Genomic DNA, 15,944 nt, shown 5'->3' with positions numbered 1-15,944 from the left:
TCCTGTTGTATAAAGGATCTTTGATGAGTGTTTTGAACAGTAGGTCCTTTAAACAGTAAATAGGTTTGTCATATAGAGGATCTGTAATGAGTGTTTTGAACAGTAGGTCTTTTAAAGAGCAGAAAAGTTTTGTCATTTAGAGGATCTTTGATGAGTTTTGTCATCATGTAATGTGTAAAACGAAGAGTTTCACTTCTACGTGTCACATGTTCCAAGGTTTCACTTCCTTCATCAAAGCTTTAAGAAGAGCATGAAAAGAGTTGCTGTGTTTTTGTTGCAAAGATGTTTGTCACAGCTGCGCTGAGCGCAATTTTCTTCTTCTTCTTCTGCACGCGTGCACAGGAAGTGCCAGCAGTTCAAGTTGTGTTCACTGATAAAGCACTTCAATACGGTGAGAAAAACATTTTTATTACTTATTATTATTATTATTGTTATTATTATTATCGTTATTCTCATAATTATAATTGTAATATTATGATTTATATGATTATTATTGTTATTATTTTATTATTATTGTTGTTATTCTTGAGATTTTTCTATTATTAATATTAATATTATTATTCTTATTATGAGGAGTATTAGTAATATTATTATTGTTGTAATTATTTTACAATTAATATTTGTATTATTAATATCATTATTATTATTGTTATTATTATCATTATTAGTATTGCTATTATTATTATTATTATTATTGTTATTATTTGCATCAATACCTCCTCTCTGAGCTGCCACCTTACCGTGGTAGAGGAGCTTGCGTGTCCCAATGATCCTAGGAGCTATGTTGTCCGGGGGCATAAGGTAGGGTCTCCCAAGACAAACTGGTCCTAGGTGAGGGATCAGACAAAGAGCAGCTCGAAGACCTCCATGACGAATAAAAATAAAGGACCCAGATTTCTCTCGCCCGGACGCGGGTCACCGGGGCCCCCCTCTGGAGCCAGGCCCGGAGGCGGGGCACGATGGCGAGCGCCTGGTGGCCGGGCCTGGCCCCATGGGGCCCGGCCGGGCACAGCCCGAAGAGGCAACGTGGGTCCCCCCTCCAATGGGCTCACCACCCATAGCAGGGGCCATAGAGGTCGGGTGCAGTGTGAGCTGGGCGGCAGCCGAGGGCAGGGCACTTGGCGGTCCGATCCTCGGCTACAGAAGCTAGCTTTTGGGACGTGGAACGTCACTTCGCTGGGGGGGAAGGAGCCTGAGCTAGTGCGCGAGGTCGAGAAGTTCCGGCTAGATATAGTCGGACTCACTTGGACGCACAGCAAGGGCTCTGGAACCAGTTCTCTCGAGAGGGGCTGGACTCTCTTCCACTCTGGCGTTGTCGGCAATGAGAGGCGACGGGCTGGGGTGGCAATTCTTGTTGCCCCCCGGCTCAGAACCTGCACGTTGGAGTTCAACCCGGTGGACGAGAGGGTAGCTTTCCTCCGCCTTCCGGTAGGGGGGATGGGTCCTGACTGTGGTTTGCGCTTACGCGCCAAACGGCAGCTCAGAGTACCCACCCTTTTTGGATTCACTCGAAGGAGTACTTGAGAGTGCTCCCCCGGGTGATTCCCTCGTTCTACTGGGGGACTTCAATGCTCATGTTGGCAGCGACAGTGAAACCTGGAGAGGCGTGATTGGGAAGAATGGCCGCCCGGATCTGAACTCGAGTGGTGTTTTGTTATTGGACTTTTGTGCTCGTCACAGATTGTCCATATTGAACACCATGTTCAAACATAAGGGTGTCCATATGTGCACTTGGCACCAAAACACCCTAGGCCGCAGTTCCATGATCGACTTTTTAGTTGTGTCATCGGATTTGCGGCCTCATGTTTTGGACACTCGGGTAAAGAGAGGGGCGGGGCTTTCAACCGATCACCACCTGGTGGTGAGTTGGCTGCGATGGTGGGGGCGGATGCCGGACAGACCTGGCAGGCCCAAACGCATTGTGAGGGTTTGCTGGGAACGTCTGGCAGAGTCTCCTGTCAGAGAGAGTTTCAATTCCCACCTCCGGAAGAACTTTGAACATGTCACGAGGGGGGTGCTGGACATTGAGTCCGAGTGGACTATGTTCCGCTCCTCTATTGTCGAGGCAGCTGATTGGAACTGTGGCCACAAGGTAGTTGGTGCCTGTCGTGGCGGTAATCCTAGAACCCGTTGGTGGACACCGGCGGTGAAGGATGCCGTCAAGCTGAAGAAGGAGTCCTATCGGGTTCTTTTGGCTCATAGGACTCCTGAGGCAGCGGAGGCAAAAACTCGGACAAGGGAGGAGTTCGGGGAAGCCATGGAAAACGACTTCCAGACGGCTTCGAAGCGATTCTGGACCACCATCCGCCGCCTCAGGAAGGGGAAGCGGTGCACTATCAACACCGTGTATGGTGAGGATGGTGTTCTGCTGACCTCGACTGCGGATGTTGTGGATCGGTGGAGAGAATACTTCGAAGACCTCCTCAATCCCACCAACACGTCTTCCTATGAGGAAGCAGTGCCTGGGGAATTCTGTGGTGAACTCTTCTATTTCTGGGGCTGAGGTTGCTGAGGTAGTTAAAAAGCTCCTCTGTGGCAGGGCCCCGGGGGTGGATGAGGTCCGCCCGGAGTTCCTTAAGGCTCTGGATGCTGTGGGGCTGTCTTGGTTGACAAGACTCTGCAGCATCGCGTGGACATCGGGGGCGGTACCTCTGGATTGGCAGACCGGGGTGGTGGTTCCTCTCTTTAAGAAGGGGAACCGGAGGGTGTGTTCTAACTATCGTGGGATCACACTCCTCAGCCTTCCCGGTAAGGTCTATTCAGGTGTACTGGAGAGGAGGCTACGCCGGATAGTCGAACCTCGGATTCAGGAGGAACAGTGTGGTTTTCGTCCTGGTCGTGGAACTGTGGACCAGCTCTATACTCTCGGCAGGGTCCTTGAGGGTGAAGGGAGTTTGCCAAACCAGTCTACATGTGCTTTGTGGACTTGGAGAAGGCATTCGACCGTGTCCCTCGGGAAGTCCTGTGGGGAGTGCTCAGAGAGTATGGGGTATCGTACTGTCTGATTTTGGCGGTCCGCTCCCTGTATGATCAGTGTCAGAGCTTGGTCCGCATTGCCGGCAGTAAGTCGGACACGTTTCCAGTGAGGGTTGGACTCCGCCAAGGCTGCCCTTTGTCACCGATTCTGTTCATAACTTTTATGGACAGAATTTCTAGGCGCAGTCAAGGCGTTGAGGGGATCCGGTTTGGTGGCTGCAGGATTAGGTCTCTGCTTTTTGCAGATGATGTGGTCCTGATGGCTTCATCTGGCCAGGATCTTCAGCTCTCGCTGGATCGGTTCGCAGCCGAGTGTGAAGCGACTGGGATGAGAATCAGCACCTCCAAGTCCAAGTACATGGTTCTCGCCCGGAAAAGGGTGGAGTGCCATCTCCGGGTTGGGGAGGAGACCCTGCCCCAAGCGGAGGAGTTCAAGTACCTCAGAGTCTTGTTCACGAGTGAGGGAAGAGTGGATCGTGAGATCGACAGGCGGATTGGTGCGGCATCTTCAGTAATGCGGACGCTGTATCGATCCGTTGTGGTGAAGAAGGAGCTGAGCCGGAAGGCAAAGCTCTCAATTTACCGGTCGATCTACGTTCCCATCCTCACCTATGGTCATGAGCTTTGGGTTATGACCGAAAGGACAAGATCACGGTTACATGCGGCCGAAATTAGTTTCCTCCGCCGGGTGGCAGGGCTCTCCCTTAGAGATAGGGTGAGAAGCTCTGTCATCCGGGGGGAGCTCAAAGTAAAGCCGCTGCTCCTCCACATCGAGAGGAGCCAGATGAGGTGGTTCGGGCATCTGGTCAGGATGCCACCCGATCGCCTCCCTCGGGAGGTGTTTAGGGCACGTCCGACCGGTAGGAGGCCACGGGGAAGACCCAGGACACGTTGGGAAGACTATGTCTCCCTGCTGGCCTGGGAACGCCTCGGGATCCCCCGGGAGGAGCTGGACGAAGTGGCTGGGGAGAGGGAAGTCTGGGCTTCCCTGCTTAGGCTGCTTCCCCCGCGACCCGACCTCGGATAAGCGGAAGAAGATGGATGGATGGATTTGCATTAATACTATTATTTGTATTATTGTATTATTTTTCTATTATTACTTTTAATATTATTATCAGTGTTATTAATATTATCCATCCATCCATCCATCCATCCATCCATCTTCTTCCGCTTATACGAGGTCAGATCGCGGGGGCAGCAGCCTAAGCAGAGAAGCCCAGACTTCCCTCTCCCCAACCACTTCGTCCAGCTCCTCCCCGGGGATCCCGAAGCGTTCCCAGGCCAGCCGGGAGAGATAGTCTTCCCAACGTGTCCTGGGTCTACCCCGTGGCCTCCTACCGGTCGGACGTGCCCTAAACACCTCCCTAGGGAGGTGTTCGGGTGGCATCCTGACCAGATGCCCGAACCACGTCATCTGGGTCCTCTCGATGTGGAGGAGCAGCGGTTTTACTTTGAGCTCCTCCCGGATGGCAGAGCTTCTCACCCTATCTCTAAGGGAGAGACCCGCCACCCGGCGCAGGAAACTCATTTCGGCCGCTTGTACCCGTGATCTTGTCCTTTCGGTCATGACCCAAAGCTCATGACCATAGGTGAGGATGGGAACGTAGATCGACCGGTAAATCGAGAGCTTTGCCTTCCTTCTCAGCTCCTTCTTCACCACAACGGATCGATACAGCGTCCGCATTACTGAAGACGCCGCACCAATCCGCCTGTCGATCTCACGATCCACTCTTCCCTCACTCGTGAACAAAACTCCGAGGTACTTGAACTCCTCCACTTGGGGTAAGATCTCCTCCCCAACCCGGAGATGGCACTCCACCCTTTTCCGAGCAAGAACCATGGACTCGGACTTGGAGGTGCTGATTCCCATCCCAGTCGCTTCACACTCGGCTGCGAACCGATCCAGTGAGAGCTGCAGATCTTGGCCAGATGAAGCCATCAGGACCACATCATCTGCAAATAGCAGAGACCTAATCCTGCAGTCACCAAACCAGATACCCTCAACGCCCTGACTGCGCCTAGAAATTCTGTCCATAAAGGTTATGAACAGAATCAGTGACAAAGGGCAGCCTTGGCGGAGTCCAACCCTCACTGGAAACGGGTCCGACTTACTGCCGGCAATGCGGACCAAGCTCTGACACTGATTATACAGGGAGCGGACCGCCACAATAAGACAGTCCGTTACCCCATACTCTCTGAGCACTCTCCACAGGACTTCCCGGGGTACACAGTCGAATGCCTTCTCCAAGTCCACAAAGCACATGTAGACTGGTTGGGCAAACTCCCATGCACCCTCAAAGACCCTGCCGAGAGTATAGAGTTGGTCCACAGTTCCACGACCAGGACAAAAACTTCACTGTTCCTCCTGGGAAGGTTGAGGAGTGTGATCCCACGATAGTTGGAACACACCCGCCGGTCCCCCTTCTTAAAGAGAGGAACCACCACCCCGGTCTGCCAATCCAGAGGTACCGCCCCCGATGTCCACGCGATGTTGCAGAGTCTTGTCAACCAAGACAGCCCCACAACATCCAGAGCCTTAAGGAACTCCGGGCGGCTCTCATCCACCCCCGAGGCCTTGCCACCGAGGAGCTTTTTTACTCCCTCGGCAACCTCAGCCCAGAAATAGGAGAGCCCACCACAGATACCCCAGGCATTGCTTCCTCATAGGAAGATGTGCTGGTAGGATTGAGGAGGTCTTCGAAGTATTCCCTCCACCGATCCACAACATCCTCAGTCGAGGTCAGCAGAACACCATCTCCACCATACACGGTGTTGACATTGCACTCCTTCCCCTTCCTGAGGCGGCGGATGGTGGTCCAGAATCGCTTCAAAGCCGCCCGGAAGTCATTTTCCATGGCTTTTCCAGAGTTTTTGCCTCTGCGACTGCTGAAACCGCATACCGCTTGGCCTGTCGGTACCTGTCTACTGCCTCCGGAGTCCTATGACCCAAAAGAGCCCGATAGGACTTTTTCTTCAGCTTGACGGCATCCCTTACCGGGTTCTAGGATTACCGCCACGACAGGCACCAACCACCTTGCGGCCACAGCTCCAATCAACAATAGAGGCACGGAACATCGTCCACTCGGACTCAATGTCCAGCGCCTCCCTCGTGACATGTTCAAAGTTCTTCCGGAGGTGGGAATTGAAACTCTCTCTGACAGGAGACTCTGCCAGGCGTTCCCAACAAACCCTCACAATGCGTTTGGGCCTGCCAGGTCTGTCCGGCATCCTCCACCACCATCGCAGCCAACTCAACACCAGGTGGTGATCGGTAGAAAGCTCCGCCCCTCTCTTCACCCGAGTGTCCAAAACATGAGACCGCAAATCCGATGACACAACTACAAAGTCGATCATGGAACTGCGGCCTAGGGTGTCCTGGTGCCAAGTGCACATATGGACACCCTTATGCTTGAACATGGTGTTTGTTATTGACAACCTGTGACGAGCACAAAAGTCCAATAACAAAACACCACTCGGGTTCAGATCCGGGCGGCCATTCTTCCCAATCACGCCTCTCCAGGTTTCACTGTCGTTGCCAACATGAGCATTGAAGTCCCCCAGTAGAACAAGGGAATTACCCGGGGGAGCACTCTCCAGTACTCCCTCGAGCGAATCCAAAAAGGGTGGGTACTCTGAGCTGCTGCTTGGCGCGTAAGCGCAAACAACAGTCAGGACCCGTCCCCCTACCGGAAGGCGCAGGGAAGCTCCCCTCTCGTCCACCGGGTTGAACTCCAACATGCAGGCTTTGAGCCGGGGGGCAACAAGAATTGACACCCCAGCCCGTCGCCTCTCACTGCCGGCAACGCCTGAGTGGAAGAGAGTCCATCTCCTCTCAAGAGAACTGGTTCCAGAGCCCTTGCTGTGCGCCGGAACTTCTCCACCTCACGCACTAGCTCAGGCTCCTTCCCCCCCAGCGAGGTGACGTTCCACGTCCCAAGAGCTAGCTTATGTAGCCGAGGATCGGACTGCCAAGTGCCCTGCCTTCGGCTGCCGCCCAGCTCACACTGCACCCGACCTCTATGGCCCCTGCTATGGGTGGTGAGCCCATTGGAGGGGGGACCCACGTTGCCTCTTTGGGCTGTGCCCGGCCGGGCCCCATGGGGAGAGCCCCGGCCACCAGGCGCTCGCCATCGTGCCCCACCTACGGGCCTGGCTCCAGAGGGGGGCCCCGGTGACCCGCGTCCGGGCGAGGGAAATCTGGGTCTTTTGTTCGTGTTCTTCATAGAGGTCTTTGAGCTGCTCTTTGTCTGATCCCTCACCTAGGACCAGTTTGCCTTGGGAGACCCTACCAGGGGGCATAGAAACCCCCGGACAACATAGCTCCTAGGATCATTGGGACACGCAAACTCCTCTATCACGTTAAGGTGGCAGCTCAGAGAGGAGCATTAATATCATTACTACTGTTATTATAATTGTATTATTATTATTATAATTAGTATTATTATGACTATTATTATTATTGTTAATATTTGTGTTATTGTTATTTTTAATATAATTTATATTATTATTATCATTATTGTTTTTATTATTGTTATTATTATTATGACTATTATATTATTTATATTATTTTATTATTTTTATATTATTACTTTTAATATTATTATTATTATTATCAATGTTATTAATATTATTATTACTGTTATTATCATTGTATTATTATTATAATTACTATTATTATGACTATTATGATTATTACATAATGTAGATACATAATGTGCCATAATGTTATATGTGTATATGTATATACATATATGCATATGTATGAATATATGCATGTGTGTGGATATATACATATATATAGATACATATCTTATTTTTTATCTTTTTTTTTTTACTATTTATATTACTAAATTATTGTTTATGCACCAAGGGGATCTGCTCCAATTTCGTTGTTCTTTGAACCTGTTCACTGTAATAATGACAAATAAAATTATATTCTATTCTATCATTATTATTATTTGTGCTATTATTTTCAATTTATATTGTTATTATTATCATTATTGTTTTAATTGTTATTATTATGACTATTATATTATTAGTAGTATTAGTATTGTTATTATTATTAACATCATTATATCATTATTATTATTGTTATTATTCTTTATTGGTAGTATTACTATTTTACTATTATTCATATTTGTATTATTGTTATTATAATAACATTATTATAATTATTCATCTTATTATTAGTATTATTTGTATTATTATGCCTATTATTATGAATAATATTTGTAATATTTGTTATTGTTATTATTATTAATACCATTATCATTATTGTTAGCATTATCATTATAAGTATTTTTATTATTATTATTACAATTATTATTATTATTACAATAATAATTATTTGATTATTGTTATTGTTCATGCAGCAAAGACTGTGTTCACAAACTGGATCCAGGACACCTTGGAACTGATCACACTTCCTGATGTCAAAGGTCAAATTCCTTTGGGCTTTTTCGGCCAAATGGACTACACACTGAGTGGGTAGGAAGACTTGACTTCTAGATCCATAAGTATATTCATAAGTATATCCATATAATATATACATACATATATTCATAAGTATATCCATATAATATATACATACATATATTCATAAGTATATCCATATAATATATAAATTCATACATTCATAAGTATATCCATATAATATATACATAAATACATACATAAATGATATCTATAAAAACATACAAACCCCGTTTCCATATGAGTTGGGAAATTGTGTTAGATGTAAATATAAACGCAATACAATGATTTGCGAATCATTTTCAACCCACATTCAGTTGAATATGCTACAAAGACAACATATTTGATGTTCAAACTGATAAACTTTTTTTTTTTTGCAAATAATCATTAACTTTAGATTTTGATGCCAGCAACACGTGACAAAGAAGTTGGGAAAGGTGGCAATAAATACTGATAAAGTTGAGGAATGCTCATCAAACACTTATTTGGAACATCCCACAGGTGAACAGGAAAATTGGGAACAGGTGGGTGCCATGATTGGATATAAAAATAGATTCCATGAAATGCTCAGTCATTCACAAACAAGGATGGGGCGAGGGTCACCACTTTGTCAACAAATGCGTGAGCAAATTGTTGAACAGTTTAAGAAAAACCTTTCTCAACCAGCTATTGCAAGGAATTTAGAGATTTCACCATCTACGGTCCGAAATATCATCAAAGGGTTCAGAGAATCTGGAGAAATCACTGCACGTAAGCAGCAAAGCCCGTAACCTTCGATCCCTCAACAAGCGACATCAGTGTGTAAAGGATATCACCACATGGGCTCAGGAACACTTCAGAAACCCACTGTCAGTAACTACAGTTGGTCGCTACACCTGTAAGTGCAAGTTAAAACTCTCCTATGCAAGGCGAAAACCGTTTATCAACAACACCCAGAAACGCCGTCGCCTTCGCGGGGCCTTAGCTCAAATCATCAAATTGATTTTGGAAACTGTGGACGTCGTGTTCTCCGGACCAAAGAGGAAAAGAACCATCCGGATTGTTAAGTGTAAAACCCAGCATCTGTGATGGTATGGGGGTGTATTAGTGCCCAAGACATGGGTAACTTACACATCTGTGAAGGCGCCATTAATGCTGAAAGGTACATACAGGTTTTGGAGCAACATATGTTGCCATCCAAGCAACGTTACCATGGACGCCCCTGCTTATTTCAGCAAGACAATGCCAAGCCACGTGTTACATCAACGTGGCTTCATAGTAAAAGAGTGCAGGTACTAGACTGGCCTGCCTGTAGTCCAGACCTGTCTCCCATTGAAAATGTGTGGCGCATTATGAAGCCTAAAATACCACAATGGAGACCCCCGGACTGTTGAACAACTTTAGCTGTACATCAAGCAAGAATGGGAAAGAATTCCACCTGAGAAGCTTCAAAAATGTGTCTCCTCAGTTCCCAAACGTTTACTGAGTATTGTTAAAAGGAAAGGCCATGTAACACAGTGGTGAACTTGCCCTTTCCCAACTACTTTGGCACATGTTGCAGCCATGAAATTCTAAGTTAATTATTATTCGCAAAATAAAGTTTATGAGTTTGAACATCAAATATCTTGTCTTTGTAGTGTATTCAATTGAATATGGGTTGAAAAGGATTTGCAAATCATTGTATTCCGTTTATATTTACATCTAACACAATTCCTCAACTCATATGGAAACGGGGTTTGTACATAAATACATACAAAAGTATATTTATAAGTATAGCCATTATAAAAAGGTCGTACTTTGTTATGAGGTCCATGTGTAAATGCTAGTGTTTATAGTCACACGTCAGACAGGTGTTAACACTCAACGTCAGCCAGGTGTTAACAGTTACACGTCAGACAGGTGTTAACACTCACATGTCAGACAGGTGTTAATAGTCACACGTCAGACAGGTGTTAACAGTCACAGGTCAGACAGGTGTTAACAGTCACACTTCAGACAGGTGTTAACACTCAACGTCAGCCAGGTGTTAACAGTCACACGTCAGACAGGTGTTAACACTCAACGTCGGCCAGGTGTTAACAGTCACACGTCAGACAGGTGTTAACACTCAACGTCAGCCAGGTGTTAACAGTCACATGTCAGACAGGTGTTAACACTCACACGTCAGACAGGTGTTAACACTCAACGTCAGCCAGGTGTTAACAGTCACACGTCAGACAGGTGTTAACAGTCACACGTCAGACAGGTGTTAACAGTCACAGGTCAGACAGGTGTTAACATTCACACGTCAGACAGGTGTTAACACTCAACGTCAGCCAGGTGTTAACAGTCACACGTCAGACAGGTGTTAACACTCAACGTCGGCCAGGTGTTAACAGTCACACGTCAGACAGGTGTTAACACTCAACGTCAGCCAGGTGTTAACAGTTACATGTCAGACAGATGTTAACACTCACATGTCAGACAGGTGTTAATAGTCACACGTCAGACAGGTGTTAACACTCACATGTCAGACAGGTGTTAATAGTCACACGTCAGACAGGTGTTAACACTCACATGTCAGACAGGTGTTAATAGTCACACGTCAGACAGGTGTTAACAGTCACAGGTCAGACAGGTGTTAACAGTCACACTTCAGACAGGTGTTAACACTCAACGTCAGCCAGGTGTTAACAGTCACACGTCAGACAGGTGTTAACACTCAACGTCAGCCAGGTGTTAACAGTTACATGTCAGACAGATGTTAACACTCACATGTCAGACAGGTGTTAATGGTCACACGTCAGACAGGTGTTAACACTCACATGTCAGACAGGTGTTAATAGTCACACGTCAGACAGGTGTTAACACTCACATGTCAGACAGGTGTTAATAGTCACACGTCAGACAGGTGTTAACAGTCACAGGTCAGACAGGTGTTAACAGTCACACTTCAGACAGGTGTTAACACTCAACGTCAGCCAGGTGTTAACAGTCACACGTCAGACAGGTGTTAACACTCAACGTCGGCCAGGTGTTAACAGTCACACGTCAGACAGGTGTTAACACTCAACGTCAGCCAGGTGTTAACAGTCACATGTCAGACAGGTGTTAACACTCACACGTCAGACAGGTGTTAACACTCAACGTCAGCCAGGTGTTAACAGTCACACGTCAGACAGGTGTTAACACTCACACGTCAGACAGGTGTTAACACTCAACGTCAGCCAGGTGTTAACAGTCACATGTCAGACAGGTGTTAACAGTCACAGGTCAGACAGGTGTTAATAGTCACACGTCAGACAGGTGTTAACAGTCACATGTCAGACAGGTGTTAAAAGTCGCATGTCAGACAGGTGTTAACACTCGCACGTCAGACAGGTGTTAACAGTCACAGGTCAGACAGGTGTTAACAGTCACACTTCAGACAGGTGTTAACACTCAACGTCAGCCAGGTGTTAACAGTCACACGTCAGACAGGTGTTAACACTCACACGTCAGACAGGTGTTAACACTCAACGTCAGCCAGGTGTTAACAGTCACATGTCAGACAGGTGTTAACACTCACATGTCAGACAGGTGTTAACAGTCACAGGTCAGACAGGTGTTAATAGTCACACGTCAGACAGGTGTTAACAGTCACATGTCAGACAGGTGTTAAAAGTCGCATGTCAGACAGGTGTTAACACTCGCACGTCAGACAGGTGTTAACAGTCACAGGTCAGACAGGTGTTAACACTCACACGTCAGACAGGTGTTAACAGTCACACTTCAGACAGGTGTTAACAGTCACAGATCAGACAGGTGTTAATAGTCACACGTCAGACAGGTGTTAACAGTCACATGTCAGACAGGTGTTAACAGTCGCATGTCAGACAGGTGTTAACACTCGCACGTCAGACAGGTGTTAACAGTCACAGGTCAGACAGGTGTTAACAGTCACACTTCAGACAGGTGTTAACACTCAACGTCAGCCAGGTGTTAACAGTCACACGTCAGACAGGTGTTAACACTCAACGTCAGCCAGGTGTTAACAGTCACACGTCAGACAGGTGTTAACACTCACACGTCAGACAGGTGTTAACACTCAACGTCAGCCAGGTGTTAACAGTCACATGTCAGACAGGTGTTAACAGTCACAGGTCAGACAGGTGTTAACACTCGCATGTCAGACAGGTGTTAACACTCGCACGTCAGACAGGTGTTAACAGTCACAGGTCAGACAGGTGTTAACACTCGCACGTCAGACAGGTGTTAACACTCAACGTCAGCCAGGTGTTAACACTCACACGTCAGACAGGTGTTAACACTCGCACGTCAGACAGGTGTTAACAGTCACACGTCACACAGGTGTTAACAGTCACACATCAGACAGGTGTTAACTCGACTATGACGTCATGCAGCTAAATAAACTTAACTCAGACAGGTGTTAACAGTCACACTTCAGACAGGTGTTAACAGTCACAGGTCAGACAGGTGTTAACACTCGCATGTCAGACAGGTGTTAACAGTCACAAGTCAGACAGGTGTTAACACTCACACTTCAGACAGGTGTTAACACTCAACGTCAGCCAGGTGTTAACACTCACACGTCAGACAGGTGTTAACACTCAACGTCAGCCAGGTGTTAACACTCACATGTCAGACAGGTGTTAACAGTCACAGGTCAGACAGGTGTTAACAGTCACACTTCAGACAGGTGTTAACACTCACACGTCAGACAGGTGTTAACACTCACACGTCAGACAGGTGTTAACACTCAACGTCAGCCAGGTGTTAACAGTCACACGTCAGACAGGTGTTAACAGTCACACGTCAGACAGGTGTTAACACTCACACGTCAGACAGGTGTTAACACTCAACGTCAGCCAGGTGTTAACACTCACATGTCAGACAGGTGTTAACAGTCACAGGTCAGACAGGTGTTAACAGTCACACTTCAGACAGGTGTTAACAGTCACAGGTCAGACAGGTGTTAACACTCGCATGTCAGACAGGTGTTAACACTCGCACGTCAGACAGGTGTTAACAGTCACAAGTCAGACAGGTGTTAACAGTCACACTTCAGACAGGTGTTAACACTCAACGTCAGCCAGGTGTTAACACTCACACGTCAGCCAGGTGTTAACAGTCACATGTCAGACAGGTGTTAACACTCACATGTCAGACAGGTGTTAACAGTCACATGTCAGACAGGTGTTAACACTCACATGTCAGACAGGTGTTAACAGTCACAGGTCAGACAGGTGTTAACACTCACACGTCAGCCAGGTGTTAACAGTCACATGTCAGACAGGTGTTAACACTCACATGTCAGACAGGTGTTAACACTCACATGTCAGACAGGTGTTAACAGTCACAGGTCAGACAGGTGTTAACACTCACACGTCAGCCAGGTGTTAACAGTCACATGTCAGACAGGTGTTAACAGTCACACGTCAGACAGGTGTTAACACTCGCACGTCAGACAGGTGTTAAAAGTCACAGGTCAGACAGGTGTTAACACTCGCACGTCAGACAGGTGTTAACAGTCACAGGTCAGACAGGTGTTAACACTCGCACGTCAGACAGGTGTTAACACTCGCACATCAGACAGGTGTTAACAGTCACACGTCAGACAGGTGTTAACAGTCACATGTCAGACAGGTGTTAACACTCTCACTTCAGACAGGTGATAACATTCACATGTCAGACAGGTGTTAACACTCGCACGTCAGACAGGTGTTAACAGTCACAGGTCAGACAGGTGTTAACACTCGCACTTCAGACAGGTGATAACATTCACATGTCAGACAGGTGTTAACACTCGCACGTCAGACAGGTGTTAACAGTCACAGGTCAGACAGGTGTTAACACTCGCACGTCAGACAGGTGTTAACAGTCACAGGTCAGACAGGTGTTAACAGTCACAGGTCAGACAGGTGTTAACAGTCACACGTCAGACAGGTGTTAACACTCGCACGTCAGACAGGTGTTAAAAGTCACAGGTCAGACAGGTGTTAACACTCGCACGTCAGACAGGTGTTAACACTCGCACGTCAGACAGGTGTTAACAGTCACAGGTCAGACAGGTGTTAACACTCGCACGTCAGACAGGTGTTAACACTCGCACATCAGACAGGTGTTAACAGTCACACGTCAGACAGGTGTTAACAGTCACATGTCAGACAGGTGTTAACACTCTCACGTCAGACAGGTGTTAACACTCGCACATCAGACAGGTGTTAACAGTCACAGGTCAGACAGGTGTTAACACTCGCACTTCAGACAGGTGATAACATTCACATGTCAGACAGGTGTTAACACTCGCACTTCAGACAGGTGTTAACACTCGCACGTCAGACAGGTGTTAACAGTCACAGGTCAGACAGGTGTTAACACTCGCACGTCAGACAGGTGTTAACACTCGCACGTCAGACAGGTGTTAACAGTCACATGTCAGACAGGTGTTAACACTCGCACATCAGACAGGTGTTAACAGTCACAGGTCAGACAGGTGTTAACACTCGCACGTCAGACAGGTGTTAACACTCGCACGTCAGACAGGTGTTAACAGTCACATGTCAGACAGGTGTTAACACTCGCACGTCAGACAGGTGTTAACACTCGCAAGTCAGACAGGTGTTAACAGTCACAGGTCAGACAGGTGTTAACAGTCACACTTCAGACAGGTGTTAACACTCAACGTCAGCCAGGTGTTAACAGTCACACGTCAGACAGGTGTTAACAGTCACACTTCAGACAGGTGTTAACACTCAACGTCAGCCAGGTGTTAACAGTCACATGTCAGACAGGTGTTAACAGTCACAGGTCAGACAGGTGTTAACACTCGCACGTCAGACAGGTGTTAACAGTCACACATCAGACAGGTGTTAACTCGACTATGACGTCATGCAGCTAAATAAACTTAACTCAGCAACATGGTGAGGAAGAAATAAATCTAAAGTCTGAAAATGTGTTTTATTGCCATCTAGTGGTCATTTATATTTATACACCAACAAGTATTTATGGACAGGTGTGTGTACTTACCTGTCACATCAAGTCTTTATAGACAGGTGTGTGTACTTACTGTTACATCACGTCTTCATGGACAGGTGTGTGTACTTACTGTTACATCACGTCTTCATGGACAGGTGTGTGTACTTACTGTTACATCAAGTCTTTATGGACAGGTGTGTGTACTTACTGTTACATCAAGTCTTTATGGACAGGTGTGTGTACTTACTGTTACATCAAGTCTTTATGGACAGGTGTGTGTACTTACTGTTACATCAAGTCTTTATGGACAGGTGTGTGTACTTACTGTTCCATCAAGTCTTCATGGACAGGTGTGTGTACTTACTGTTCCATCAAGTCTTCATGGACAGGTGTGTGTACTTACTGTTACATCACGTCTTCATGGACAGGTGTGTGTACTTACTGTTACATCAAGTCTTTATGGACAGGTGTGTGTACTTACTGTTACATCACGTCTTCATGGACAGGTGTGTGTACTTACTGTTCCATCAAGTCTTCATGGACAGGTGTGTGTACTTACT

At 46.8% G+C, this 15,944-nt stretch overlaps 1 protein-coding gene across 1 annotated transcript in view; it reads left to right on the top strand.

Annotated features, from left to right (window-relative positions):
- Positions 1–204: 204 nt before the first annotated feature.
- The window catches only part of bpifcl (BPI fold containing family C, like), a 38,277-nt gene continuing 22,537 nt past the window's right edge, over positions 205–15,944 (top strand). Inside the window, exons 1-2 of the mRNA XM_061985561.2 lie at positions 205–391; positions 8,349–8,463. Of these exons, the coding sequence (XP_061841545.1) occupies positions 283–391; positions 8,349–8,463 (224 nt within the window). The 5' untranslated portion in view covers positions 205–282. The remainder of the gene's footprint in view (positions 392–8,348; positions 8,464–15,944) is intronic.

This window comes from Nerophis lumbriciformis, linkage group LG23, assembly GCF_033978685.3.
Source record: "Nerophis lumbriciformis linkage group LG23, RoL_Nlum_v2.1, whole genome shotgun sequence".
Classification (NCBI taxonomy): Eukaryota; Metazoa; Chordata; class Actinopteri; order Syngnathiformes; family Syngnathidae; genus Nerophis; species Nerophis lumbriciformis.
Note: the sequence above shows the minus strand (reverse complement) of the source record. Positions and strands in the feature narration are given on the sequence as shown.